This window comes from Typopeltis vanoorti, chromosome 9 (genome assembly GCF_054136105.1).
Source record: "Typopeltis vanoorti isolate ZY-2024b chromosome 9, IOZ_Tvanoo_1.0, whole genome shotgun sequence".
Classification (NCBI taxonomy): Eukaryota; Metazoa; Arthropoda; class Arachnida; order Uropygi; family Thelyphonidae; genus Typopeltis; species Typopeltis vanoorti.
Window position 1 is genome coordinate 81,959,456 of NC_143557.1, and position 26,583 is coordinate 81,986,038.

The following is a 26,583-nucleotide window of genomic DNA, read 5'->3' on the forward strand; positions in this document are numbered from 1 at the left end:
GCACTTTACTTGGGTCTCAAACTGCTCCTTACCATAATCCTCAAGCCCCAGTCTGTGCTTTTAGCTAACAACTGATCAACAGCGACACACCAGAATTGAAATTACTAAGAGATTTCCGTAACTTCTTACTCCTCCTGCATAATGTGTGTGATCCTTCTCTGCAGTGTTGTTGACCAACACTAGTTGACAGAACCTGAGTATCTGGACATATTCTGATGCATAATACCAACATGCAAACATACAGTTATTACTTTTACCAGATCTTCCAAGCCTTAGCATCTCGGCCATTTCCAGAAACAAAAAAAAAAGACGATCATCTGAAATATTCACTTTCAGATAATGTGAATATTTCAGATGACAGTCTTTTTTTTGTCAATGGCTGTTGACTTCAACATACGTGAAGTCAACAGCCATTTTCATATCTGCAATGTGACATCCTTAAATAGTATTACAGGATGATCACGAGGACCTTTCAAAGAATAAACTGTTTGTTGGTTTGATCAACCTCATTTTTTTTTGATGTTCTAAAGCACAGTTCACCCTGCATATATCTTGGTCTCCCTGTCCCAAGTCTTTGTTTTTCCATTTTTATTTCAAACACCTATTTTTTATTAATCTTTCATTTTTATTCTTAAAGTCTATTTTATTTCACAAAAAAGTAAACAATTTTTTTTTTAAATGATAACTTAATCAAATGTCAAAAAGAAAGATGTGCCAGAAATGGGATATAATATTTTACATTCCATTTTTTTAATTGTTTCCATAAATTGCTTATCATTCCAAATTTACATCAGCTTTGATATTTAAATATATCACTTTTATTCTGATTTTTTTAATGCATTTTAATCCAGATTTTAAAAAGTGTATAAAAGAAGTACAAATTATTTAATCTCATCTCTCGATTAGGCATAATAATGCAGAAACAGTTTTCTGGTTGTATCTCTATGCAAACAAATATAGTAATCACTCTACAGTGCATAATACTAATATTAGTGCTATTCAAAACAGATGAATAAAAAAAATAAAATAAATGGCTTTGAAAGATTTAACAAAGCAAGATATTTTAAATTTTGTCTAGAATGATAATCATCATCACGATCAAATTCCTGCCATGTACCCTCAAGGGGGGGGGGGGTGTACAGGATATGATAGTACTACATAAAAATTTTACATCATTACTAACTTCCTATCTACAATTTTCCTACAAATCAGTCTGTTACTATCAAGATTCCAACATTATCAGATCTTATATTTCTATCGTCTAAGGCACTTTGTACCGTATCAATCCACCTATACTTGGTCTTCCTCTGGGTCGTTTTCCGGCCAACCTGGTAGAGAACATTTGTTTTGCTAATCTTTCCTCGCCCATTCTGTTTAAGTGACCATACCACCTGAGATTAGCTCTGCTAACGCATTCCTGGATGCTGACAATATCAAGTTCTTTTCTAATATCCTCGTTTTTAATATGATATTGCCATTGATGCATTCTGTTCATGCCTCTAATCTTTCTCAGGACTCTCATATCTGCAATCTCTAGTCTTTGGTCAAGTGTTTTACTTCTGACCCAGCTCTCAGATCCATAAGTTAAAAGTGGTTTGAACACTGTCTTGTATGCAGCTAATTTAGTGTTCTGACTAATTTCTCTCTTATTCCATATGAATTTATTCAATTGACTTCCTACCATACCAGCTTTGTTAATTCTGCTGTCTATTTCCGTATTTAATTTACCATCTTCACTAAAAATCGTGCCTAAGTAGCTGAAATGTTTTACTTGTTCCACAGGTTCTCCGTTCACAATGCAGTTGACATTTTCAACAATTCTGCCTATTTTCATTGCTGACCTTCATACCATATCTATTACAACAGTTATTCAATTTAGTCAGGGAATCTTGCAGACGTGTGGGGGATTTATTTATAAGTATAATATCGTGGGCATAAAGCAAAGAGCTGACATTAACATCTCCAATTTTGATACCATGTTTAATACCACTTTCCTTCATAATGTGATCCATATAGATAATGAATAACAGAGGGGATAATGTACATCCTTGTCTCACACCAGATTTAACATCAAACCATCTTCCTGTACTTCCTTCAATTCTAACTGCTGACTTACAATTCAAATAAAGCCTAAGTATGCTTGATATAATGCCCCATTGATACCATAGAACTGTAGCATTTTGAATAGCTTTCCTCTTGGTCTTGTCATATGCCTTTTGCAGGTCTACACTTAAATGCAGATCTTTGTTATATTCCCATTATTTTTCAACTATTTGTCGTAAAGTGAAGATCTGATCCTGACAGCCTCTACTTGGCGTGAATCGGAGCTTGTTCTTCACCAAGCTTTTCTTCCGCAATTCTTCTCAACCGTTTCTCAAGTATACTTGAGAAACGGTTAAGAAGAATAAATAATTTAAATAAATAATTGCATAAATCTTACCAGGAACACTCAGTAGGGAAATACCTGTGTAATTCTCATATTCAGTTTTATTTCCCTTTTTATATATGGGTACTATGAGAGCTCTACTCTAATCATCTGGAATTTGTCTCTCTGTCCAGGCTTTCTGAACTATGCAGTACAGCCACTGTAAGTTTTATAGCACCATACTTCAGCATTTCTGGTTGAATATCATCTACCCTGCTGCCTTTCCACATTTCAAGCCTTTGATGGCTTTTTCTACTTCAAGCATGAATATGTATTCCTGGCTGTATGCCTGTTGAGTGTTTTTTACCACTGCACTATCACTGCTTGTTTCATTTAGTAATTTTTCAAAGTAATTATTCCATACTTCAAGGATATCTTTTCCTCCTGTTTTCATTTCACCTTTATCATCTTTAACGCCTTTTACAGTATTCATTCCTCCATTTCTAAGCTTCTTCAACAATCTCCAGAATATTTTGCTACCTTCTTGATATTTATTTTTTATGTTCTTGCCAAAGTCTCCCATGACTTTTGTTTAGCTAGTTTTACACAGTGTTTAGCTTTCTTACATTTGCCTCTGTATTCTCTAAGAGCACAAGCTGACTTATTTACCAGGACTTTTTGATATGCTTTCTTCTTTTTTTTCACTGCATCTTTAACTTCCTGTGTCTACCATGGAGTTCTGATTTTTCTATCCTTGCAGACAACTTCACCACATGCCTCTCTGGCTGAATCAATTAGGGTTTTCTTCAAGGCTTGGTTCCTGTTCTCATACTCTTTCATTTTTTCTTCAACAATCTTTGTGTATTTTAGTCTACAGTTCACATCTGAGAACTGCTCAACTTTTATTCGCTTTAAAATTTTCTTACATGTTATTCTTTTCAATATGGAATTCAATTTTATCCAGCTCAAGACTAAATCATGATCACTTCCAATTTCAAATCCTCTGTACACTCTGGTGTCTTGCACCTGGCAGAGAGAAAATATCACTATCAACAATAACATAGTCAATGAGACTTTTCTTCTTCCTTGACTCTTCTCTCCATGTGAATTTCTACGCATTTTTATTGGAACATGGTGTTAGTAATAACCAGTCTATGTCCTGAGCAGAAATCCAACAGGTATTTGCCATTATTATTAGCTTTGCTCTTTTCTCCAAATTTTCCCAAAATATTTTTGTATGTCTCACAATCATTTCCTACTCTGCTATTTAGATCCCCAACAAGGACCAACTTGTCCTTTTTCATTTGTCAGTTGCTTTCTCTAAATCCTCAAAAAATTCCTCTTCTTCTACCTTAGTAGAATCTTCTGTGGGACCATAGGCACAAATAAGTCTCATTTTCCAGTTCTCCATTCTGATATTTGCCCACATCACTCTATTTGAAACTGCCTGCCATTCAAGAAGATTAGCCTCGTATGTAGTGGTGAATACTACATACGAGGCTAATTGTCACTGCCTGAATATAACATTTTGTATTTATTGCTCAGAAAGATCTCGCCAGTTTTTTTTTTTTTTTTTTGTTTCAGTCACCCCTATTATGTCGATCTGGTACTTATCTAATTCCTCTTCTAGCTCCATTTCTTTGCCATTCAGTCTTCTTATGTTGATAGTACCGATCTTTAACTCTAATGATGTTGAGTTGGGGAGTGTTTTCAGATTTGTTCCAGTAGCTGACTTTTTGCTGTTTGCCCTGGTTTCCTGGCGAAACAACGGCGGCCTTGTTTAACCGGGCGAGACCCCAGCTGGCATGAAATTTGTCATGTTGTACGATCATTTTGTATTTTGGTTTAAGCCAATAAGAATACAATTTGGTCGGCTAAATCCCAAATTGCCAGTCAATTCTCGTTCGTTCAGTATCCAGGTAGATACCTAACAGAGTGCACCATGAGAAGGTGAGGATTGGACATTATGTCAGAAGCCCTGGTCGGTTTTCTGCATTCCTTTAAAGGCTATGTGGAGGTCTTCTCTCAGTTATACAGCTTTCACCCTTAAGCACCCCCAGAATGTTAATATACATATTATATTAGAATTATCATATAGCTGATTATGCATATTATTTATTATATTGATAATGGCATGGTATATATTTTCCATTGCTGAGTAACGTGTTGTGGGTTGTGTGTTTCTACTATTCAACTTAAATGTTACAAAACCACAAGTTCCTTGTGTTTAATTAAATGCAGTCCATGCCATTATCATATGATTCATACTACTAAAAAATTCTCAAGAATCAAAAAACATCTTAGTTTTTGTAATGTAATAACTACTTACTCTTATAAGTTCTACTTTACGTCCACAGACTTTGATGATGTCTCTTCCCACTTGAACAGTAAAAGCATATTCTCCAAGTGTAGCATCACTCATACTATAGCTGTGCATTAATTGTTTTTTACTAGTAACTTGTATCTCATTTCCTCCACTATCTTCTGACATATTACTTGTAAGACTTGTTGAAGAACCCCTGCTCTCTTCTAAGTCCATATGGCTCATTTTTTCCTAAAATCAATTTTTTCATTATAATGTGACCAAAGCGCTTTATAAGAATATGATATGATTTACAAAATATCAATCAGGATTTCAATTATGATCTAGCTGTTTTACACTAATCGAAGCATCCATAAGTTATTAGCATTTCCAGTAAGCCAAGCGAACAAACGTAAAAATAAAGTGATTGGTGATAGAAAGGATCAAAACTTTAAGGTTCCTTAAGGTAATTTAGCAGAAGAAAGTTGAAATACTTTGGACACATTGAAAGGACTTCTGTTATTTGGTGTTGCTAGCCCTTTTTGTAATGTCTTTAACTGTACTCATGAAGTGCTGCTACAGCATTTTTCCCATTCCTGTAGAAACACTTCACAAGCAAGGCACATCAGGCAAAGTGAGACAATTTGTGCAAGGTTCCAAATGACTGTAGTCAGTCTTGCTCCTTCATTTATACAACCTTATGGCTCACATGGTATGCAAAATTGATCATCTTTTCTCGTTTATGATGACATATTTCTCCTATTAATCTTCTTTTTTTTGTCAAAATTTCTTCCAATGATCTGGTTAGGGTACCCACCAAGTTCAAGGATATTTCATTGACTTTCTCTCTCTCTGCTGATTGCTTTGAATAACAGTATTTTAATTTGAAACACCCTGTATGTTTGTGACAGTGTTTAGGTGCTAATTGCTTTTCACTGTCCAGTGTAAAACTACCATGCGTTGTCCCTAAAGCAGGGTTCCCAGATGATCTAACCCTTAACCCATCCATAGTACTAAATCCATGATAGGGTGTTTGTTTATCAGCTTATATTTAACCTACCTTCAATCCATAACATATGTCACAATTCATTTTGAAAGCTATCTAAAATTGTATACATTCACAATCCCTTTTTTTTTTTTTTTTTGAAAGGCCATTCACACATCATAAACATGAAAACGAAAAGCCTTGTTATTAGTTCTTTTTTTCTTCATTTTATTATTCGGTGAGAGAATTGTCAGTGCCCTTGAACATATTGGTTAATCCAAGTCTCAGCTCTGGGTTGGTCCTAAGGGGGCAGAAAGAGGGGAAAATAGTTCCGCTGCATAAAGGAGGTTCCAAGACTGATGTAGCAAATTACCGACCAATTAGCATATCAGGAGTTGTTGTCAAAGTATTGGAGAAGTTGGTCAAGAGCAAAATACAGGAATGGATAGATGGAAATGGGACACTCTATATGGGCAGCATGGTTTTGTGACGAGATCATGCCTCAGTAACTTGCTCACGTTTTATAATACAGTGATGGTTGAATTGGATAAGGTTAATGGGTTTACAGTGATACTGCTGAACTTTGCAAAAGCCTTTGACAGGATATACCACATGGAATTCTAACCAGTAAACTGCAGCACATGGGGAATGGATATAGGGTTGGCTAGATGGATAACAGGGTGGTTAATGGAGAGATAACAGAGAGCAGTTTATTCAGGAGTACAGTCCAAAAGAAGGCATGTGACTAGTGGTGTGCAACAGGGTTCTATTACTGGACTGCTGCTGTTTAATTTGTTCATTACCAACGTAAGAAAGGATCCAAGGGGAACTGTTCAGTTATTTTCTGATGATGCAAAGTTGTGTAGAGCAATAGTTAATACAGATGATGTCAAAATTCTGCAGAATGATTTGGATAGATTAGCAGACTGGGCAGAAGAGAATGGATATCAGTTTAATGTGGCAAAGTGTAAAGTTATGGATTTTGGAGTAAAAAGATTACCAGCTGTATACCACATTGGTGGAACCGTACTCCAGGAAATTGATGAAGCCACAGAATTGAGAGTCTTAGTGGACAAGGAGTTTAAGTTTAGGGTGCACATAGCAAAAGTGGCTACATCAGCTCATCAGATCACTTGGATACTGAAGAATACTTTGATGAGCAGGCTATTGTTCCTCTTTATCAAGACTTGATAAGACCCCATCTTGACTACTGTGTGCAGATTTGGGTGCCAAGGTTTCTTGGTAATGGGGAGAAGGTAAAGAGGATCCAGAGGTGAGTGACCAAGATGGTAGTTAGTATATGAAATGAACCTTATGAAAACAGGTGGAAGATTTGTGAGTTACAGAAACTAGTTGATAGGCAGAAAACAGGTGATATGATTGAGACATACAAATTGCTGAAGGGTTTTTACAAGATTATTTCAGAGGAAATTTTTCAGAACAGATCTGGTGGTGAGAGAACTAGTGGCCATCCATGGAAACTGAGTAAGAATGTAGTTAGCAAGGGTTTAGAACTAGATTTTTTGCTTGGAGAGTAGTGAATGCGTGGAATAGGTTGCCAGATTCTGTTGTGGGTGACATGACTGTGAATGAGTTCAAAGCAAAGCATGATAGATACTGTACAAATGCTGGATAGTTCTTGACATGTGTTTAGGGCCTCCCTTGATGAATTTAAGGACTCCTTGGAGTTGCCCATACGAGGGTGGTCTGAAAAGTTCTCGGCCTCGACCATAGATGACAACACTATCAGCAAGATTTTTTTTTTTTCTTTTTCTAAGTTGGTACATCTGTCATAAGCATCCATCTGAAATTGCAAGTCATTCTATCAAGTAGTTTGTTTTATACAGCTGTCTGAAGCAAAAGTGTTGTCTGTATCCCTTAAAATGGATAAAATAGAGTATCGTACGGTAATAAAATTCTTGGAAAAAGAAGGTTTACCGCCAAAAGAAATTCATAGAGCTTTATGGGTACTCTTCTCTTTTGTTTTCGACAATTAAGAAATGGGCTGCCGAGTTTAAAAGTGGCTGTACCAGCCTTGAAGATGATCTACGTGAAGGACATCCAAAAAGTCTAATAACATAGAAATCATTGATCAAGTGCACAGTATGGTATTAATCAACCGGTGATTCAAAGTGTGTGAAATTGCTGAGACTATAGGCATTTCAAAGAACACATAGGATATATTTTGCATGAAGAATTGTAAATGAAAAAGCTTTGCGCAAGATGGGTGCTGTGCTTGCTCACAGCAGATCAAAAACGCACTCACATGAAAATCTCTGAACAGTGCTTGGAGCGTTTTAACAAGAATAAAACTGATTTTGTGCGCTAATTTATTATATGGATGAGACTTGGATTCACCATTACACACCAGAATCCAAACAGTGGACAGAAGCTGGTTGTTCAGCACCAAAGAAGACAAAGTCGTTTCCATCAGCAGGAAAGGTCATGGCATTGGTGTTTTGGGATACTAAAGCCATTTGTTTATTAATTATCTTGAAAAGGGTAAAACAATAACTGAGGAATATTATTTCAATTTTTTAACCAGACTAAACGAAAAAATTTGTGAGAAAAGATCCGGTTTGTAGAAGAAAAAAATCATCTTTCATCAGGACCCAAAGGTGTTTTGGCAAATTGGAAAATTAAGGGATCTGCACTATGAATTGTTGGAACATCGACCGAACATCACCAAATTTGGCTCCCTCTGGCTTGTATCTCTTCCGAAAACTAAAACTCTTCCTTGCTGGTCAGCATTTTTCTTTGAATCAAGAAGTGATTGCAGCTGTAGAGGGGTATTTTGCAAATCTTACTGAGAATCACTACAGTTAACGGATAATAACGCTGGAATAAATGTATTAGTCTTAAGGGAGATTATGTTGAAAAATAAAAATAATTTTGAAATTATAAATTTGTTTTTTCATTGTTAGGCCGAGAACTTTTCAGACCACCCTCATAATAATAATAATAATAATTATTATTATTATCATATACCCACCTCCTAATGTGCAAAAGAATTTGATTGGCTATTTTTTTAAATGAATCCCACCCAGAAAAGACCATAAGCCTATAATATAATATATTTAGGGACTATAAGTTAGAAAATCTAGTTCCCCTGCTCTGAGATCAAAGAGGAATTTTTTCAAGCAACTTCAGGCTTCTAATAAGCAGAGTGGTAATCACAGCAGACAACAAAAGATGTACCATAATTCCACATTATGCAATAGTTGAACAACTTGTTAATTTCAACGAAGATTTATTTTTCTGTTCATTATGATTATTTAATTGCAGCTAACCAACCAACTGAACGTCTTAAATAATTATAACATAACTCTCAATATGCTGGACAAACTTTCTCTGTATATCAATCTGACTGATATCAATATGAAAATCTAGTGACCAAAGTTGACAGCCATAATATAATACCATGTAAAAACGCACTTGTTTTCTGTTTTCTTATTTCATGAAATACAACCTTGTAGTGGAAGAAGAATCTGACTGTTTCTTTCACTACACATTATTCCTATGCAGGGTCTGTGTGTTACTTAGATGTGACTACTTGTTAGTATCACTCCCAACCGACCTGTCGCCTAGTCTGCCGCTGGGGGATATTTTTGACTGTAGAAGTGTATATTCATGGGGCCGGTTTGTGGGATGAAAAACGCCTGATGAACTGCCAGAAAAACCCTACTGCCCATACCCAAGACCAGCTACCTTGGCTATGCCTGAGAAAGATCCTCAAATTCCTCACGTCTTCGATGGGGAATCGAACCTGGGATACTCTTTCTCAGGCATATGGTTGCGAAGTGCAAAGCCACTAGGCTAACCGAGGGGATGGAAAAAGAATCTGACTATCACAACAATTTAGTGTGAGAGGTTCACACTAAGTTGTTGCAGAAGCATATATTTCTAGAAGGCTTCATAATTTTCCAACAAGTCAATCAAAAAAAAGTTGAGTTACATATAATAACTATACTTGGTTTTACTGGATAAGTCTAGTAGTGCAAAAAAAAAAAAGGGGGGGGGGGGGCAAAAAGAACTGATTTTTCTTCAAGATATATGATGAAGTTCTTGTGATCTGGGGCCGAATTTCTGGTCATGATAAGAAAGTTGACATGTGCAAAGAACTTTGAAAGAAAGAGGAGGCAAATTATCTTTTACTGTCACTTTAGAAGTTCTACCACCATGAATGTATGACTAATGGATAATGAAATAGTAATGATGATGCAAATCAGATTATGTAAAAACGTGCTTGTTTTCTGTTTCTGGTATTCTTATTTCATGAAATATGACCTTGTAACGGAAGAAGAATCTGACTCAGATATCATGCAATGATTAGCATTCACTGAATATGAGATCACATGTTTTGTGCATCTACTAAAAAAAGTATAGATGGCAAGTGCTTGCTCACTCCCTCCTGTACAGTCTTGACATATCATAAGATCAGATAGGTCATCGCATTTTTCATGTGACCTTGAATTCATGCAAAATGCAAGACTATTCTAGCCTGGCACAGATTTTTCCTCCACTTTGAAGCCTCATTTTGTGGAACAAGACCACCACCAGCGCAAACATTTTTACTCAGAGTCTGGCTTACAATTGACATGAAAGTTGAAATCATTACATCATCTGATTAGTGATGCATGCACAATATACAGAATTATTGAAATAATTCTCATATTTGCATAGTTAAGAATTTATGGAGACAAAACACACGTTAAAATGATAAGGATTTTAGTAACACCTTACTGTTAGGAACAGGAAAGGGGGATTGATTCTCCTAATCAATATCATCATTATTGAAATCACTCTTTACACTTTGCTATTTAACTGACTAAATAACTGACCAGAATGGCATCACTAGTTCCTCTAATGTAACAACATGGCACATTCCTAAACACACATTTTCTCCTCTCCTTTGGAAAATTTCTATATGGAGCATTTTGAAAAACATGCTCTTGACACTACAATTCTTAAACATTTTATTTGGTGAAGATATATTGATGATGTGTTCTCTATTTGGCCAAGTGGCACAGACATGTTAAATTCTTTCCTCTTCCATCTCAACAGTCAGCACCCCAGAATCCAGTTCACTATGGAAAAGAAAATAATAGTCTGCCTTTTTCTAGATCCTCTAATAAAGTCTTCAAAGTGACACTCTTTCTTTCTCAGTTTATAGAATGCCTATCCACAGAGGAAGATATATACACAAACTTTCCTCCTCCCTCCTCTTAACAATAAGGTGTTATTAAAATCACAGAGCTCACAGAGCTTCCAATCAGAACTCCCTTGCTGCTGAACTGTCCTTTATTTGCTAGACCTTCTTGTTCAATGTTATGATGCCAAAAAATTTTTCTCCCCTCTCCTCACATCATACAGATTACACCAATGCTCTGGGGCACTTCGGAAAAAATAGCCAGAAGTGTAAAGAAATATATTCTCTGTGCTGCTTTCGAACTTCATCTATAGCTGGGTCCACTTATCTCCTTTAATAAGGATCCACTCTCCCTTCTCTCTATTCCAGGTTTTACAAGATTCCTTGATCTTGCAAAATGTATATTATGGTCAAACTAGAAGATCTGCTAACATCTGCCTAGATGACCACAAAAAATACATCCACCACCACAACTATGGTCAATCAGGTCTAGTTGACCATGCCTTGAATACTTAACAGGATCAAATGGAATAAAACTATTATGCTTCATTATAGCAAATACAAACTTGAGAGACCCTTTTTAGAATCAGCAGCAGATTTTAAAAAAACCAGCCTAATCTTAATAAATATTGTAGTGTTAGACTTCCCAAGATTTGGGGAAATTTTAATTCTTAGGCCTCCCACACCAACAACATCTACATAGGACCTTAGGCTTTAAATAGTCTAATTTTCCACTCAGTTTGTGTTTGTTTTTGTGCGTATTCAATTTTAATATTGTATTTCTGAAGATGTGACAGAGACAAAATATCGGAACAATTAAACCTGCTGTTTAATTATTTCTCTTTGTGCTGTATTCATTCCATTAAATTTTAGTATAAGTGATAAGACATTCCTATTGTTAATTTTGGATCTGCCATGATCATTAAGACCACAGATAACGATCACAGATTAGGCTACAATGCTAAAAATCAAAAATTTATCCTCTTTTCTCCTCACATTCTCTCATCATACAGATTACACTATTACTATTCCCTATATCTGGGACACTTCAGAAAAAATAGCCAGAAGTCTAAAGAAATATATTCTCTGTATGCTTTCAAACCTCATCTGAAGCTGGCTGCACTTGTCTCCTTTTTCATGTTCATTGATCATGAGATCGAGACTTGATAAAACATGAAGTTGTGAAAAGTATAAAATAAGGATAATAAATGCAAGCACACGTGGACATACCCACATATATAACATAATAAACAATATTTCAAATCTCTTCTGAAACAACCAGGCTTCTCACAAATATGAAAGGAGGTAAATGATGCATTGTTTTAGTGAAAGTGGCTGAGTACAATATTTAGCTTCCTTTTCAACCAAAATACGTTTTTCATGATTAGTGAAACTAAGTCCTCTAAGTCGCTGCCCCTACCCCAATGTCCCAGGATTTTGGGATAATTTAGTTTAACTATTATTCAGTAATAACTTGGTCAAACATTTAGTTATGTCATAGACATAGTGGTTATAGTTTATATGTATGGTGACAGCTTGTGATGTTTTTGCAAAATTAATATGAAAGTCAGTTTTTTTTTGTTTTGCATTCATTTCAAATACAAGATCATCTAAATAATTTTTAAAATACAATGATAATTTAGTGCATTAAACATTAACTGCTATATGATGTCCATATTTTAATGTTATTAAAATTTGGACATCATTTTATTTGACAAAACATCTGACAGTTTGTTTGACCCACTGTTCCCTGATGAGGCTAAGTTATAAAAATAGTTGTAAACCTGAGAGGAGATCCTGCAGGACAATGTGAATAAATAAACTGCATTGTTGCAAATGTAAATAGTGGACAGTTCAGTATGGCCATATCAACTACAAGTGTAAGTTATACACTTTGTCCAAGCTGTGTATTATATTGAGTGAATGTTGCTAGAAATTGATGAGTCAAGGGATTCAGAAACGCAACACCAACTTAGTGAATCCTCTTTGAACTCCCTTCTTGGGGATGAGGAATAGGAGAGGACAGACACAAGGATGCTGTTAGGCCTACAGAATGCTTCATATAAGGATAGATCGATGCTTTGTTTTGTGGGTGAAGCAAGGCTTCAGCATTCTCCTTAAATAAACATTCAAATTTGTATTGACAGCGATGTAATAGGTGTGTTTCAGACCAAAGAATGTTATGGTCTGTGTCTATTCCATGTTGAGCCAATCCAGATATATCAGATTTCCTGTGGTAAATATATGATTGATGTTCTTGTATTCTCTTTTCTACTGAGTGCCCAGTTTGTCTGAAGTAGGATAGACAGCAGTCACAAGGATCTTGGTATACACTCGGGAGAGACATCGGAGAGCATTTATCTTTTGAAGAGGGGAAATAAGTTGAGTTTATTTACAGATATAAAAGTAGCCACTAAATCATATTTCTTCAGAATTCTGGAAATTGGTTCCGAAATGCCTGCAATTATGGGATTGGAACTCTGTGTACTGTTTCCTTGTTAAGTTAGGTTAGTAGGAGTCAAACAGATGTCGTGTAGTCCTTTCTGAAAAACCATTTAATTTCATATATTGTTTGATATTTGAGAGTTCTTCCTGTAATTGATGAGGGGTTGAACAATTAGTCTTAGTTCATCGAATTAAAGACTTCCTGTCTTTTGGGAAGAATGGTGTGCAGATTGTTGAAGAATGCAGCATCCAGTGAAAGTGGGCTTTCAATACACCGATGTGGTTAAATCACCTGATGATGAGCAAATGAGACTGTCTGAAAAGATAATTTGTCTCTTTCAATTTCCATAGTGAATTTGATACAAGGATGTAAAGTATTTATAGTAGCTAAAAACAGTGGTAAAGTTTCTTTATTGTGAGGCCACAGAGTAAAAACGTCATCTGAACCCAAAATGAAGGTTGAGGGTGTATGGATGAACAAAGGATGTTTTTAGATGCTCTAAATAAAAGTTGGCCAGAGCAGGGAAGAGTTTTTTCAGAAAGTAGCTGCAATGTCTCCTTGAGAGGTATGGTGAAACTGTAGCATCTAGTGAAAGCCCACTTTAACTGAACGCTACAACCTGCACACCATCCTTCTCAAAAGACAGGAATTATAAAATCTTTAATTCTACAAGCTAAGATTAATTGTTCAACTCCTCATCAATTACAGAAAGAACTCTCAAATATCAAACAATACATGAAAGTCATGAGTCTCTATATACAAGTACCCCAGTACTTGAGAGGTACATTGAAACTGTAGCATCTAGTGAAAGCCCACTTTAACTGAACATTACATTCTTCAACAATCTGCATCCTTCTCAAAAGATAGGAATTATAAAGTCTCTAACTCTACAAGCTAAGATTAACTGTTCAACTCCACATCAATCACAGGAAGAACTCTCAAATATCAAACAATACATGAAAGTCATTAGTTTCTATATACAAATAACCAAGTTGTGAAGTTACCTCACGTGCAAACTTTGTTTACACTTGGATAAAGGATGAAACCAAGAATGTAATTTCTTGGCATTTTAATTTATAGTACAACCAAATTAAAAAACTTTCAACATCTTTCCTCATAAGTCATAATCCCTTTTATGTACTTTGTCAACCAACTGATTTTTCTTGAATTATCATTTATGCTCAGAATTTTGCAAAATTTAACTAACTTGAACAAATAAAATAACATAAGACAGCATAAGAATATTAACCGAAAATGCTGATTAAAGTGTTTTCAAAATATTTATGGATGGTTCCTTTTATTCATTTCTTCGTATGGAGTTTCCTCCCTTTTTCTCCCCCATCCCTATTGGGGTGAGTTGAGCTCCCTCATGGGGGTTAAGTATTTATGGCTGTAGACCTGTGTGCGTTCACGGGGCCGGTTTGCCTGCTTGTGGGATGAAAAACCCCAGATAAACTGGGGAAAAAACTCTGCTGTCCACGCCCAAGACCGGCTAACTTGGCTATGGCTGAGGAAGATCCTTAAGCTCTTCACGTCGGCGACGGGAATCAAACCTAGGACACTCCTTCCCCAGGCATATGGTTGCGAAGAGTGCACGGCCACAAGGCTAACCGCACGGACGATGGTTCCTTGATACACACCATGATATTACATGATACTTTCTGGGTAATATAACTGACATTATATACCGTATTCCTTATTAAATGTTAGCTAATACTCATTTAAAAAAGTTAATCATTTAAATATTTATGTTTTTCCCCATGGAAAATGGAGTAAAACAACTTTCATAAACACACATATTTGGAGGCTTTTTCAATAACCTTTCATGGCATAATGGCCAACTTGGTAATTACCAGTTCTCCTTGATACACCACAGAGGTCACCCCTTCTCTTGGTAACTCAGATCACAAGCTTGTGCCAGTCTTCTCTCTCTCACATACAAAATGCCCTTCTTTCACCACTCCCAAACTCATGTCCAAATCACTGACATTATTCTCCATGGCAAAAATGTCTTCATTCCCCATTCTATCCAAAATTCTCATTCACTTTTCAAGTCCTGGTTCATTAGAATGTGTACCAAAGCTGAAGAAAAAATATAAGTTTAAAACAAGCAACCTGTAGCAAAAATCCCAGTTTCATACTCAGCCTATGCTGAAGCACACAATAAATACAAGATAATCATCAGCAAATCTAAATCTGACTGCATAAAGGCTAACAGTTGGAAAACTTGCCTCCTGTTCAAATGGAATCCATGTCTTCTGATCTCTTGCTGAAGCCATTGAACACAGTTTCTGCTCACCTACACTTCCATTTCTTTCTTTTTCTCTTTCCTTCTCATCCAGATGGAGATGGAGACTGCACCACTGTGCAGTCCCAAAAGATAAAGTTCGCCTCCTGACATCAATCTTTTCCTCCAACTCCTGAATAGATGACAAATTACTTCCTATCATATCAGAATCTGAACACTGTATGCCTCCTGAAGTTTTCCAACAAAAAGACATCAGAAGAATACTAAACAACTTGAACACTAAAAAGTCTTCTCCTGTTGGCATCTCTTGAATTGTACTCCAGATCCAACACCTGTCACATATTTATCTCTACAATACAGGAAAGCATGTTAAATCTTATCTTAAACAGGTGGAAGCAATCATATTGAACATATTCCAAAAAAAAGGAAGATAGAAGTCTACCATCAAACTACCAACCAATCACCATCACCTCGATCCTCTTGAAAATAAAGTTGGCAATAAAGGATGACAATGTGCATTTTGTTCATCTGGCAAATTGCCAGATGAACAAAATGCACATTGCCATCCTTTAGCCTATCTGCCACCTTATAATAGGTTTAGCCAGCTTTCTCTCTAGTTATTCACTGTGTGTCATTATGCACAGCTCCTCTTTTTGAGCTTTGCCAGCAACGCAGGAGTGCCTTAGGTTTTTCTGTGTTATCAGCTACCTTCTATCTTCTATACATAAAGATGCAGGAACAACTTGGTCACCTTCAATGCCAACAAAATGCAGTCTTGCCTTTTCTCTCGCAAAAGCTATCTCACTTCATGTATCCTTATGTAACATCAGTAATACACAAATCACCAATCAGATCTCTCAGCTTGGACTAACACTTACCTCGGAGGCTCTACTGGCATAAACATATCCCACCAATCACTTTTCCTTCGTATCCTAAAACATGAGCCATTCTATTCCACTAAAGATGCTATTTTTTACCCAGCCACTAACACTATAACAAATCCCAAATCATTCATTGTGACTCATTGAGCCTCCAGTCTCAGATTCAATGAGTGCAGTGGTCTGAGCTCACAAGAGCACAAATCATAAATTAATTTGCTTATATTTGCATAGCTACAAAAATTTATCACTGTTTGCATGAGTTTAAGTGAATGTACTGGTTAAGTAAGTAGACACTCTTCATCTTATCACTGTCATACCTGGACAACACACTGACTACCATTCCTATCACACTATTATCTGATCAACATGAGTCATAGACTGAAGTCCTTTATCTAGTTGTATCCTTAAGTATTTGGCTACTGTTTTGCCATGTCATGGGAATGCCAAATATTAGCACCTCAGCCTCCAGGCATATTTTTGTGAATAACACTTCAGTCCTCTTGACATTATTTTCCATTTTTTTAACTATTGTTCTACTTTCAAGATTGTGTTTTGCAGTTTTTTGCTTTCTGCTCTAGGTTGGAGGGAACATACTATCATTGATATTGTCTACTTATATCCAATCAAAGGCAAAAGCTTTGACTTTATCTGCATTGTGGTAAACCAGACCATATTCACCGTGACTGGTGAGAGAGGTTTACAGCCTGTGCATAGAGCTTTGGTTATTTTCCAGAGCATCTAGTCCTCTGTGTTGAAGATAAAGTTTTTGTCTCTCACTGTTTGATTTCAGTAGTTTTTAAGTGCATATTGAACTTCATAGCCCTGATGAGCACTTGTTGATGTTCTGTGATATTGACAGCTAATGTTCTTTTTCACTGATGAGATTTTTAATTTCTTCTGGACGTCAGTTGGAGTTTGTGCATGGGACATCAGCAGAGGCAACTTATAATGAAGTTATCTGCTTTTCCAAGCTTGAGATTGAGTCATCAATTTTGTGCTTTGAGTGCCAGAAGTAACAGAAACAAGGGATATGAAATGGTTGCACTGAGTTCATTCAACAACCAAAAATTGTTGGAATAAATGAGACATGGTTGGATGAGGATGACATCCTGACAATAGAAATGGGAAGGGTATGGTGTATTTTGTGAAAATAGAAAGGGTAAAAGGGGAGGTGGAGTGATATTGATGATAGAAAAAAAGAGTTATGTCCATACAAGGGGGGAAATAGCAGGTAGTGGTTTTGAGGCAGTATGGTGTGAAATAGAGACAAACAGAATGAAATATTTTGTTGGATGCTGCTATAGAGTTGGTAATGTAGAGGGTCGTGACCAGAAATGTATAAGAAACTTAACCAAGCAAATGGGAAAAAAGGGTGATCATTATGGGTGATTTTAATTATGGCAATATATACTGGGATGACAAGATAGTAATTGAAAGCAAAGAAAATGAGTTTCTTGAGTTTTTGAGTGACAACTACCTCAGGCAGTATGTAATAGAGGGCACACAAAGATTGAGGGTCTTGGATTTGATCATCTCATCAGAGGATGTTATTATAAATTAGGTGTCAAATCTCCCTCCAGTTGGTGAGAGTGACCACGAAGTGATTACCTGGGTGGTTGCCAATCATGTGAGGAGTTCTGTGATGAAAGGGTATATGTGGAACTACAAGACTAGTGATTATGAAAAGTTCAGGAGACAGCTTGCAGCTGTAGCATGGAACAAGGAATTAGGTAGAAAGGAGATCAATGTTGCTTGGATGATATTCAAGAACTATCTGGTTGAAGCAATATCTAAATGTATTCCAAAGTTCAGAAAGGTTAAATAATGTAGATGTGAAATGGATGAATGAAGAGATTAAGCATGCAATACAGATGGGAAAAAAAAAAAGGCATTATGGAGGCAACATAAGAGGAGTGGTAATAATTGGCATTGATTATTAGGAGGGTGACTCAGTTGGTAAGGGTAGCAAAAGAGCAGCAGTTAGTTAATGAAGCAAAAAAAAAAAAAAAAAAAAAATCCTAGGGAGTTCTTTCGAAATGTAGCCAGCAACAACAAAGAAAAAAAAAAACGATTATGGTAGGATGGCAATAATTGGAGAATATGGCATAAAGACAACTACTGCAGAGGATATAGTTGAGATATTTAATGAGCAGTTCATAGAGGTGAATGTTGCAACATATAGAGTTTGAGAGCAGTGGATGATGAGTAGGAGAGATTGATTGCGAGTGAGGAAGAAGTATATGGGGAATTAAGTAAACTTGATATGAATAAGGCTGTGATATTTGATGATTATATCACTGCATATTTTGAAGGAATATGCCAAGGAGTAAACATATTTGTTTAATGAGTCTTACATTGGGTCAAGTTCCAAAGGAGTGGAAGGAAGGCAAGATTGTACTGCTCTATAAAGGAGGTGACAGAATTCAAGCATCAAATTATTGGCCAATCTGTATGTCAGGTATTGGAAAGGCTGATGAGAATCAGGATCCAGAATCATGTTGACAACAAAGGTATTTGATGGACAGCATTGATTTACATTGTAATAATACAACAAGGTGACAGCAGTATTGGATGTGGGAGATGGACACCCAGTAGTACACTTAGATTTTGCAAAGACTTTTGATAGATTACTACATGATAAGCTGATAGTCAAGCTAAAGTAGATGGGGTTGGATATTAGACTAGTGCACTGGATTGGAGATTGGCTGTTTGATGAGGTAATAAGTTGTGTATGGGGGAGCAATATCCCAGAAGAGGAAAGTCACTAGTGTACCTCAGTGTTTTAGGGCTATTGCTGTTTAATTTGTATGTTGTCGGGACATACTATGAGGAGTAGAGCAGATGATGATGTGACCTTACAAGAAGGCTTGAATAGATGATGATGTGGCCTTACAAGAAGACAGTGAATGGGCATGGGAGTGGAAATATCAGTTCAATGTTGTGAAATGTAAGGTTTTAAAATCTGGAAAACAAAGATGGAATGTAGAATTCACTCTTGGTGGGGATATATTGTTGGAGGTGGAAGAAATGAGATCTTGGAGTGATGGTGGATAAGGATCTGAAATTTAGAGGACATACTGCCAAAATTGTGAGGACAACACAATGAATTCTGGCAATGATGGAGGACACTGACTTGTAGAAGGAAGGAGATTCTAGTTCCATTGTATAAGGCCGTGATTAGGCCACATATGGACTACTATAGCAGAATCAGTCACCTAGTTTTCGAAAGGATGAAGAGTTATTGGAAAGGGTCTAGAGGTGACTGACTAAGGTATATTCTAGTTTCTGAAATATTGAGTATGAAGACAATTTGAGAAGATGCAATTTACAGAATCTATGGATAGGAGGAAGAGGGATGATATGATACAGATGTATGTGGTAAAGGGGTTGTTACAGGATTAACGTTGAAGAGGTTTTTCATAAAATTGTGGAAGATGGGGAGAGATCAAGAAGCCGTATAAGGAGGGTGTGAGCAAGGGAGTGAAAAGCAGGTTTTTTGTATGGAAAATTGTGAATGATCGGAATGCACTGCCTGAGAGCATGGTGTGTGCAGAGAATAAGAATGTGTTTAGAGCCCTGTAAGATGACCCTGTAACTCAATGGAGTCTTAGGATAATAATAAGAAGTAGCTTAGTTATGAATATTTCATGTGCAAACTTTGTTTGCTTACACTTGGATACAGGATTAAACAAGAATATTATTTCTTGGCATCTTTAATTTGATAACAGGTAGTAAAAGAAAATTGGAAATTTTCGGAAATACAGAGAATTGTGAAGGGTGGTCATAAGAGGTTTTTAGCTTTTTTTTTTTTTTTTTTTATTTATTGATGAGCTATTCAACTTATTTTTCAAATCTTAACTTAGAAAAGATTTTAAAAAGCATGAAATTGGTTGTTTTTTTTAAATTTGTCTACCAACTTTCCTTTAAGCAATATATCCACTTTCAAAATTTAATATATGCATAACAAAAGGACTTTCACATTCCCAAGATTGTTAATGCCTTCTGCTGTAGCCTGTTGCTGAAATTCAATCTGAGTATCTTTATTTATTTATTTATATATATATATATATATATATTAAATTGATAGATGTTTTATCTTTGCAAATTTACTTATGTATTATTTATTCAATAACATACAATACTTTTTAAGCGTCAATTTTTGCATTCAAATTTGTTTTGATACATTCCTGAAGAAATCGTGAGGTTTCTTTGGAAGTTTATGGCAAGTAACCATTATGGAGAGAGAGCAGACTTGAACTTTTTAAACACAGACTGGAAGAGAAGATAAGCAAGCAAGAGTTGGGTAATTTGGAGTTACAGCCACTATGGGGTCAGTGCATTATGTTTGTTAATTGTGTGTCCCAGCCAGTTTACCTGTTTTGTAAGCTGAAAAACTCTCATTTTCAGGAGAAAAAATCCAACACAAAGAATAAAAGAAATGGAATTTACGAGGCTCCTGAGGATAACTGCTGAAAACAGGATGGTTATGGAGGGACTGGGGTTTGAGAAAGTGAATATGGTAAGACCATCAGAGTTTGCTCATAACCAAAGTAGTTAAATGGAGATGGTGATCATGTGGCCTTAACCAGGTTTTGACAGCAACAGGAGTTTTTGAATTATGACAAACTCAGAATGTGGCTTAGAACAGTATCACATCAAAAAACTGTATAGGACAGATCACAGAAAGTAGCAAAGTGATGTTTGAGGAAAGCAATAACAGACTGCATTTCTAGAATTAGGAGTGAAAATCAGGTGGGAATTAAAATCTATGAACAGAAAATGTTGTGAAAGAAACAACTAAAATATGTAAGAACTTTTTTCACTTGATTATATATTAATCCACTACCCAAGTAGAGGATTAATATATAATCAAGTGAAAAAAGTTTGCACGTGAAGTATCTTCAAGATTAGGCTACTTGCACTATATATAGTCTATTGACTTCACAGTATCCCATAATGCAAATCAGACTTACTTTTGGACTGTGCATATTGCTATGCATTAAGACAGTGTTTCCCACCGTGGGAAACATGCCCTGCAGAGGGGCAATTTGAATATTTTGGGGAGCAATAAGAAAATGATGTTTCATTCGTCACTTCATCACCAATATAGTAAAAAAAATCACCATTGTCGGCAATAATTATCGATGTTGCAACTATGACTTTCCGTGAAAAAAGCTGGCAACACTAGTACAGCAGTCAACATAAATACTTGGTGGCATAAGTGTGTTAAGGTGAGATCACAGCATCTGTCACTTCTGAAAAGTAAACAGTGCCAATTTAACTTTGTGCAGTTTTTGTTGTAGAAACGAGGCAAGTGTATTTAATTTTTTTTATGTATTGTCAATGTTTTTTATGCTAGCAAGTGTTTTTTTATATAACATTTTTACATGTTTAGTTTTCTGATCACCCAAAAGTTGCGCTACTACCAATTTAAATAAAATGAACACTTGGTCACAATTGTATCAGGTTCATTTGACAGTTGAAAACAAACAATCTTTCATATTTCATTGTTGCATTTTCTCTGCTTGTGATGGTAGACTTTTAAAAGTTTACTTTTTTATTAACTTTTTATTGTGTGTGTTTGTAGTAGTATAAATACATTAATATAATTAACGGCTATTTTAGCCTGTTTTTGTTTAGGAGTGTCCCTTATATTTAATACATTGGCTAACATAACTCAAAAGGGGTATATATATATATATTTTAGAACATTATGGGCGAGTATAGAAGGCAATTATGGCAGAATAAAAAATGTGGAAAGATTGTGTACATACCTTGATTTTGGTTTAAAGATGCCTTCTAAATCCAAGCTCTTGTTGAAGGGGGGGGGGGGGGGGGGGGGGGGGAAGAGAGGGAAAGAACATGGGGATGTACTTGAGACACGGGAAATAAGTTTGGGAACCCGGGTTACTATTAATAATATATATATAAATATATATATTATTTTGTTGTGGGGAGAGGGGGGGGGGAAGAAGGGGAAGGGTATTCTTATGTGGAAACTGGGGCAAGGGTTTACGGGGTGTGGACCGTTTTGGTCATCGTCTGACCATTGTCGGAACTTCGTGGGAATGTGGACATTGATATGCGATGGTAATTCTATCAACGTCCACCGCCCCTACCTAATTTCCGAATGTTGGATGTTCCAAAACTTACAAATTAAGCCACACCTCCGGCCATTTAGCGACAACAAATGCCCAAATTTGGCAGATACATCTTGCAGCCTTGACATAGCCCTACAGTAATTCCCACAAAGTTCCGACAATGGTCAGACGATGACCGAAACGGTCCACACCCCGTAAACCCTTGCCCCAGTTTCCATATAAGGATACCCTTCCCCTTCTTTCGCCCCTCCCCTCTCCCCACAACAAAATAACATATATATATATATATATTTATATATATATTATTAATAGTAACCCGGGTTCCCAAACTTATTTCCCGTGTCTCAAGTACATCCCCATGTTCTTTCCCTCTCTTCCCCCCCCTTCAACAAGAGCTTGGATTTAGAAGGCATCTTTAAACCAAAATCAAGGTATGTACACAATCTTTCCACATTTTTTATTCTGCCATAATTGCCTTCTATACTCGCCCATAATGCCCTAATATATATATATATATACCCCTTTTGAGTTATGTTAGCCAATGTATTAAATATAAGGGACACTCCTAAACAAAAACAGGCTAAAATAGCCGTTAATTATATTAATAGTGTTTAAGAGGAGCAGCATGGGAATTTCCCAGAAATTATACTTAGTATAAATACATGTTATACGCCATTAATTTCCTTGTATAATCCATACATGCATACAATATATTTTATAAACCTATTTCTTTCCTTTCAGTTGCTAACTCCATGTGTAAAATGAGTAATGCAAGCAAGAAAAAAGTTTCTCAGTATTCAGATGCATATTTGAAGTTTGGTTTCATACCCACTGCTCAGGATGAACGGTCACTATTCTGTCTATTGTGCAAACACTGTTTGACCAACGAATCAATGAAAAAAGTTAAGCAAGTTTGAGCATGGTGAGTAGTTGGAAGGGATTTGATCGTTTGATGTTGACACATTCTCCCTCAATGAGTCTTTGGAATCCCTGGGGGTGTCACATAATAATAATAGTTAAATCAGGAAAAAATCATACTATAGGGGAGGATGTAATTAAGCCAGCAATATAAACTTTTTTCAAAGCAGTTCTGGAGAAAGATGACAAAGATGTCAAAGGAATGCCATTGAGCAATAATACTGTTAGCAAAAGAATAGATGAGATGGCTAAAGATGTTGAAACACAACTTGTTGAAAAGCTGAGATATTGAGGAAATTCTCAATACAGATGGATGAATCAACTGTAAGAGACAGTGAGGCTGTATCGATGGCCTATGTAAGATATATTGACAATAATGAATTTACTGAAGAGATGTTGTTCTGTGAAGAATTGAAAACCACCACTACTGCCATTGATATATACCATAAACTCAAAAATTATTTTGATGAAGTTCAAATATCAATGAAAAATATAGAATCTTGTGCTACAGATGGTGCTCCTGTTATGATGGGCAAGAAACATGGCTGTTTAAAATTAATGAAGGATGACAATCCTGAAATGTTGCTTGTGCATTGTATGATTCACAGAGAAAATTTAGTTTCCAAAAAACTTTCACCTGTTCTAAATGAGAGATTGAATTCAGTTATAAAATGTATCAACACTATCAAAGATAATGCCAAATGTGAGTGTCGCCCTCAAACAATTTTGTGAGGATAAAACTGCTGACTATGTAAGACTATTGCTTCACATTGAAGTGAGATGGCTGTTACAGGAGAATTGCCTGAGAAGATTCATGGAACTATTTGATATTCTTAGTGAGTTTTTGAATGACAAACCTGAAATGAAACTCCTACAAACAGTTGATGGTCAAACATTTGTGAGTTATTATTTCAGATATTTTTGAAAAGCTGAATATGTTAAATAAGCAACTGCAAGGAGCAAATAAGACCCTTGCTGATGCAAAGGCTTCATTGCATTTCTGCAATTATGTCAAAAGAATGCTTCAGCAAAAAAATTTGACCAATTTTATTGGCTAAATAAGTGTGAGGTAACTGATGCTGCTGTACTTGTTATTGAAGATCCCCTGTAAATGATAGATTTTCTGATTTAAAAGAAATTGATTTTCCATCTTGGATAACTCAGCCAATGCTAGTGGACTTAAATGTTGTGGCCAGGAAATATCAAGAAGAACTCTCAGAAATGCAGAATGATGAGTCTATTAGAACTTTATTCAACATAAAAGGAACAATGACATGGCTTTGTGATGAGACAGAAATGAAATACCCAAATTCAACTAGTTTTGCAAGAAAATTACTGTTGCCCTTCCCATCATCATATTTAGTTGAATGTGGCTTCTTTGCAGCAGACATCAGGGATCACATTAACTTGGATTTTATTTTCCTGAGTTGAGTTTGATCATCATGATCATTATCATCATCAAATTCCTGCCATGTACCCTCAAGGGGAGTACAGGATATGACAGTACTATATGAAAAAATTACATCATTACTAACTTCCTATCTACAATTTTCCTCCAAATCAGTCTGTTACTTGTCAAGACTCCAACATTATCAGATCTTATATTTCTATCGTCTAAGGCACTTTGTACCGTATCAATCCACCTATATCTTGGTCTTCCTCTGGGTCGTTTTCCTGCCAACCTGGCAGAGAACACTTGTTTTGCTAATCTTTCCTCTCCCATTCTATTTAAGTGACCATACCATCTGAGATTAGCTCTGCTAACGCATTCCTGGATGCTGACAATGTCAAGTTCTTTCCTAATATCCTCATTTTTAATATGATATTGCCATTGATGCCATCTGTTCACGCCTATAATCTTTCTCAGGACTCTCATATCTGCGGTCTCTAGTCTTTGGTCAAGTGTTTTACTTCTGACCCAGCTCTCAGATCCATAAGTTAAAATTGGTTTGAACACTGTCTTGTATACAGCTAATTTAGTGTTCCGACTAATTTCTCTCTTATTCCATATGAATTTATTCAATTGACTTCCCACCATACCAGCTTTGCTGATTCTGTTGTCTATTTCTATATTTAGTTTACCATCTTCAGTAAAAATCGTGCCTAAATAGCTGAAATGTTTTACTTGTTCCACAGGTTCTCCATTCACAACACAGTTGACATTTTCTATGATTCTGCCTATTTTCATTGTCTTTGTCTTTTTATTGCTGACCTTCATACCATATCTATTACAACAGCTATTCAATTTAGTCAGAGAATCTTGCATACTTGTAGCGGATTTATTTAGAAGTATAACATCATCCGCATAAAGCAAAGAGCTGACATTAACATCTCCAATTTTGATATCAGGTTTAATACCACATTCCTTCATAATGTGATCCATATAGATAATGAATAACAGAGGGGATAATGTACATCCTTGTCTCACACCAGATTTAACATTAAACCATCTTCCTGTACTTCCTTCAATTCTAACTGCTGACTCACAACTCAAATAAAGACTAAGTATTGCTTGATATAATGCCCCATTGACACCATATAACTGCAGCGTATTGAATAGCTTCTCTCTTGGCACCTTGTCATATGCCTTTTCCAAATCGACAAAACTTAAATACAGATCTTTGTTATATTTCCATGCTTTCTCGACTATTTGTCGTAAAGTGAAGATCTGATCTTGACAGCCTCTATTTGGCCTGAATCCAGCTTGTTCTTCACCAAGCTTTTCTTCCACAATTCTTCTCAACCATTTCTCACTTGCATAGATCTTGCCAGGAACACTCAGTAGGGAAATACCTCTGTAATTCTCACATTCAGTTTTATTTCCCTTTTTATATATGGGTACTATGAGAGCTCTACTCCAATCATCGGGAATTCGTCCCTCTGTCCAGGCTTTCTGAACTATGCAGTGCAGCCACTGTAAGACTCTTATACCACCATACTTCAGCATTTCTGGTCGAATATCATCTACTCCTGCTGCCTTTCCACTTCAAGTATGGATATGTATTCCTGACTGCATGCCTGGTCAGTGTTTTTTATCACTGTGCTGTCATCACTGCTTGTTTCATTTAGCAGTTTTTCAAAGTAATTACTCCATACTTCAAGGATATCTTTTTCTCCTGTTTTCATTTCACCTTTATCATCTCTAATTCCTTTTACAGCACTCTTTCCTCCATTCCTAAGCTTCTTCA

At 36.1% G+C, this 26,583-nt stretch overlaps 1 protein-coding gene across 4 annotated transcripts in view; it reads right to left on the reverse strand.

Annotated features, from left to right (window-relative positions):
- Window positions 1–26,583, reverse strand: part of mxt (Eukaryotic translation initiation factor mextil) — a 446,323-nt gene that overhangs the window by 172,732 nt on the left and 247,008 nt on the right. For all 4 annotated transcript variants that reach the window (XM_090397619.1, XM_090397617.1, XM_090397616.1 and 1 more), the window contains one exon: window positions 4,695–4,919. In XM_090397619.1, the coding sequence (XP_090253745.1) occupies window positions 4,695–4,919 (225 nt within the window). The remainder of the gene's footprint in view (window positions 1–4,694; window positions 4,920–26,583) is intronic.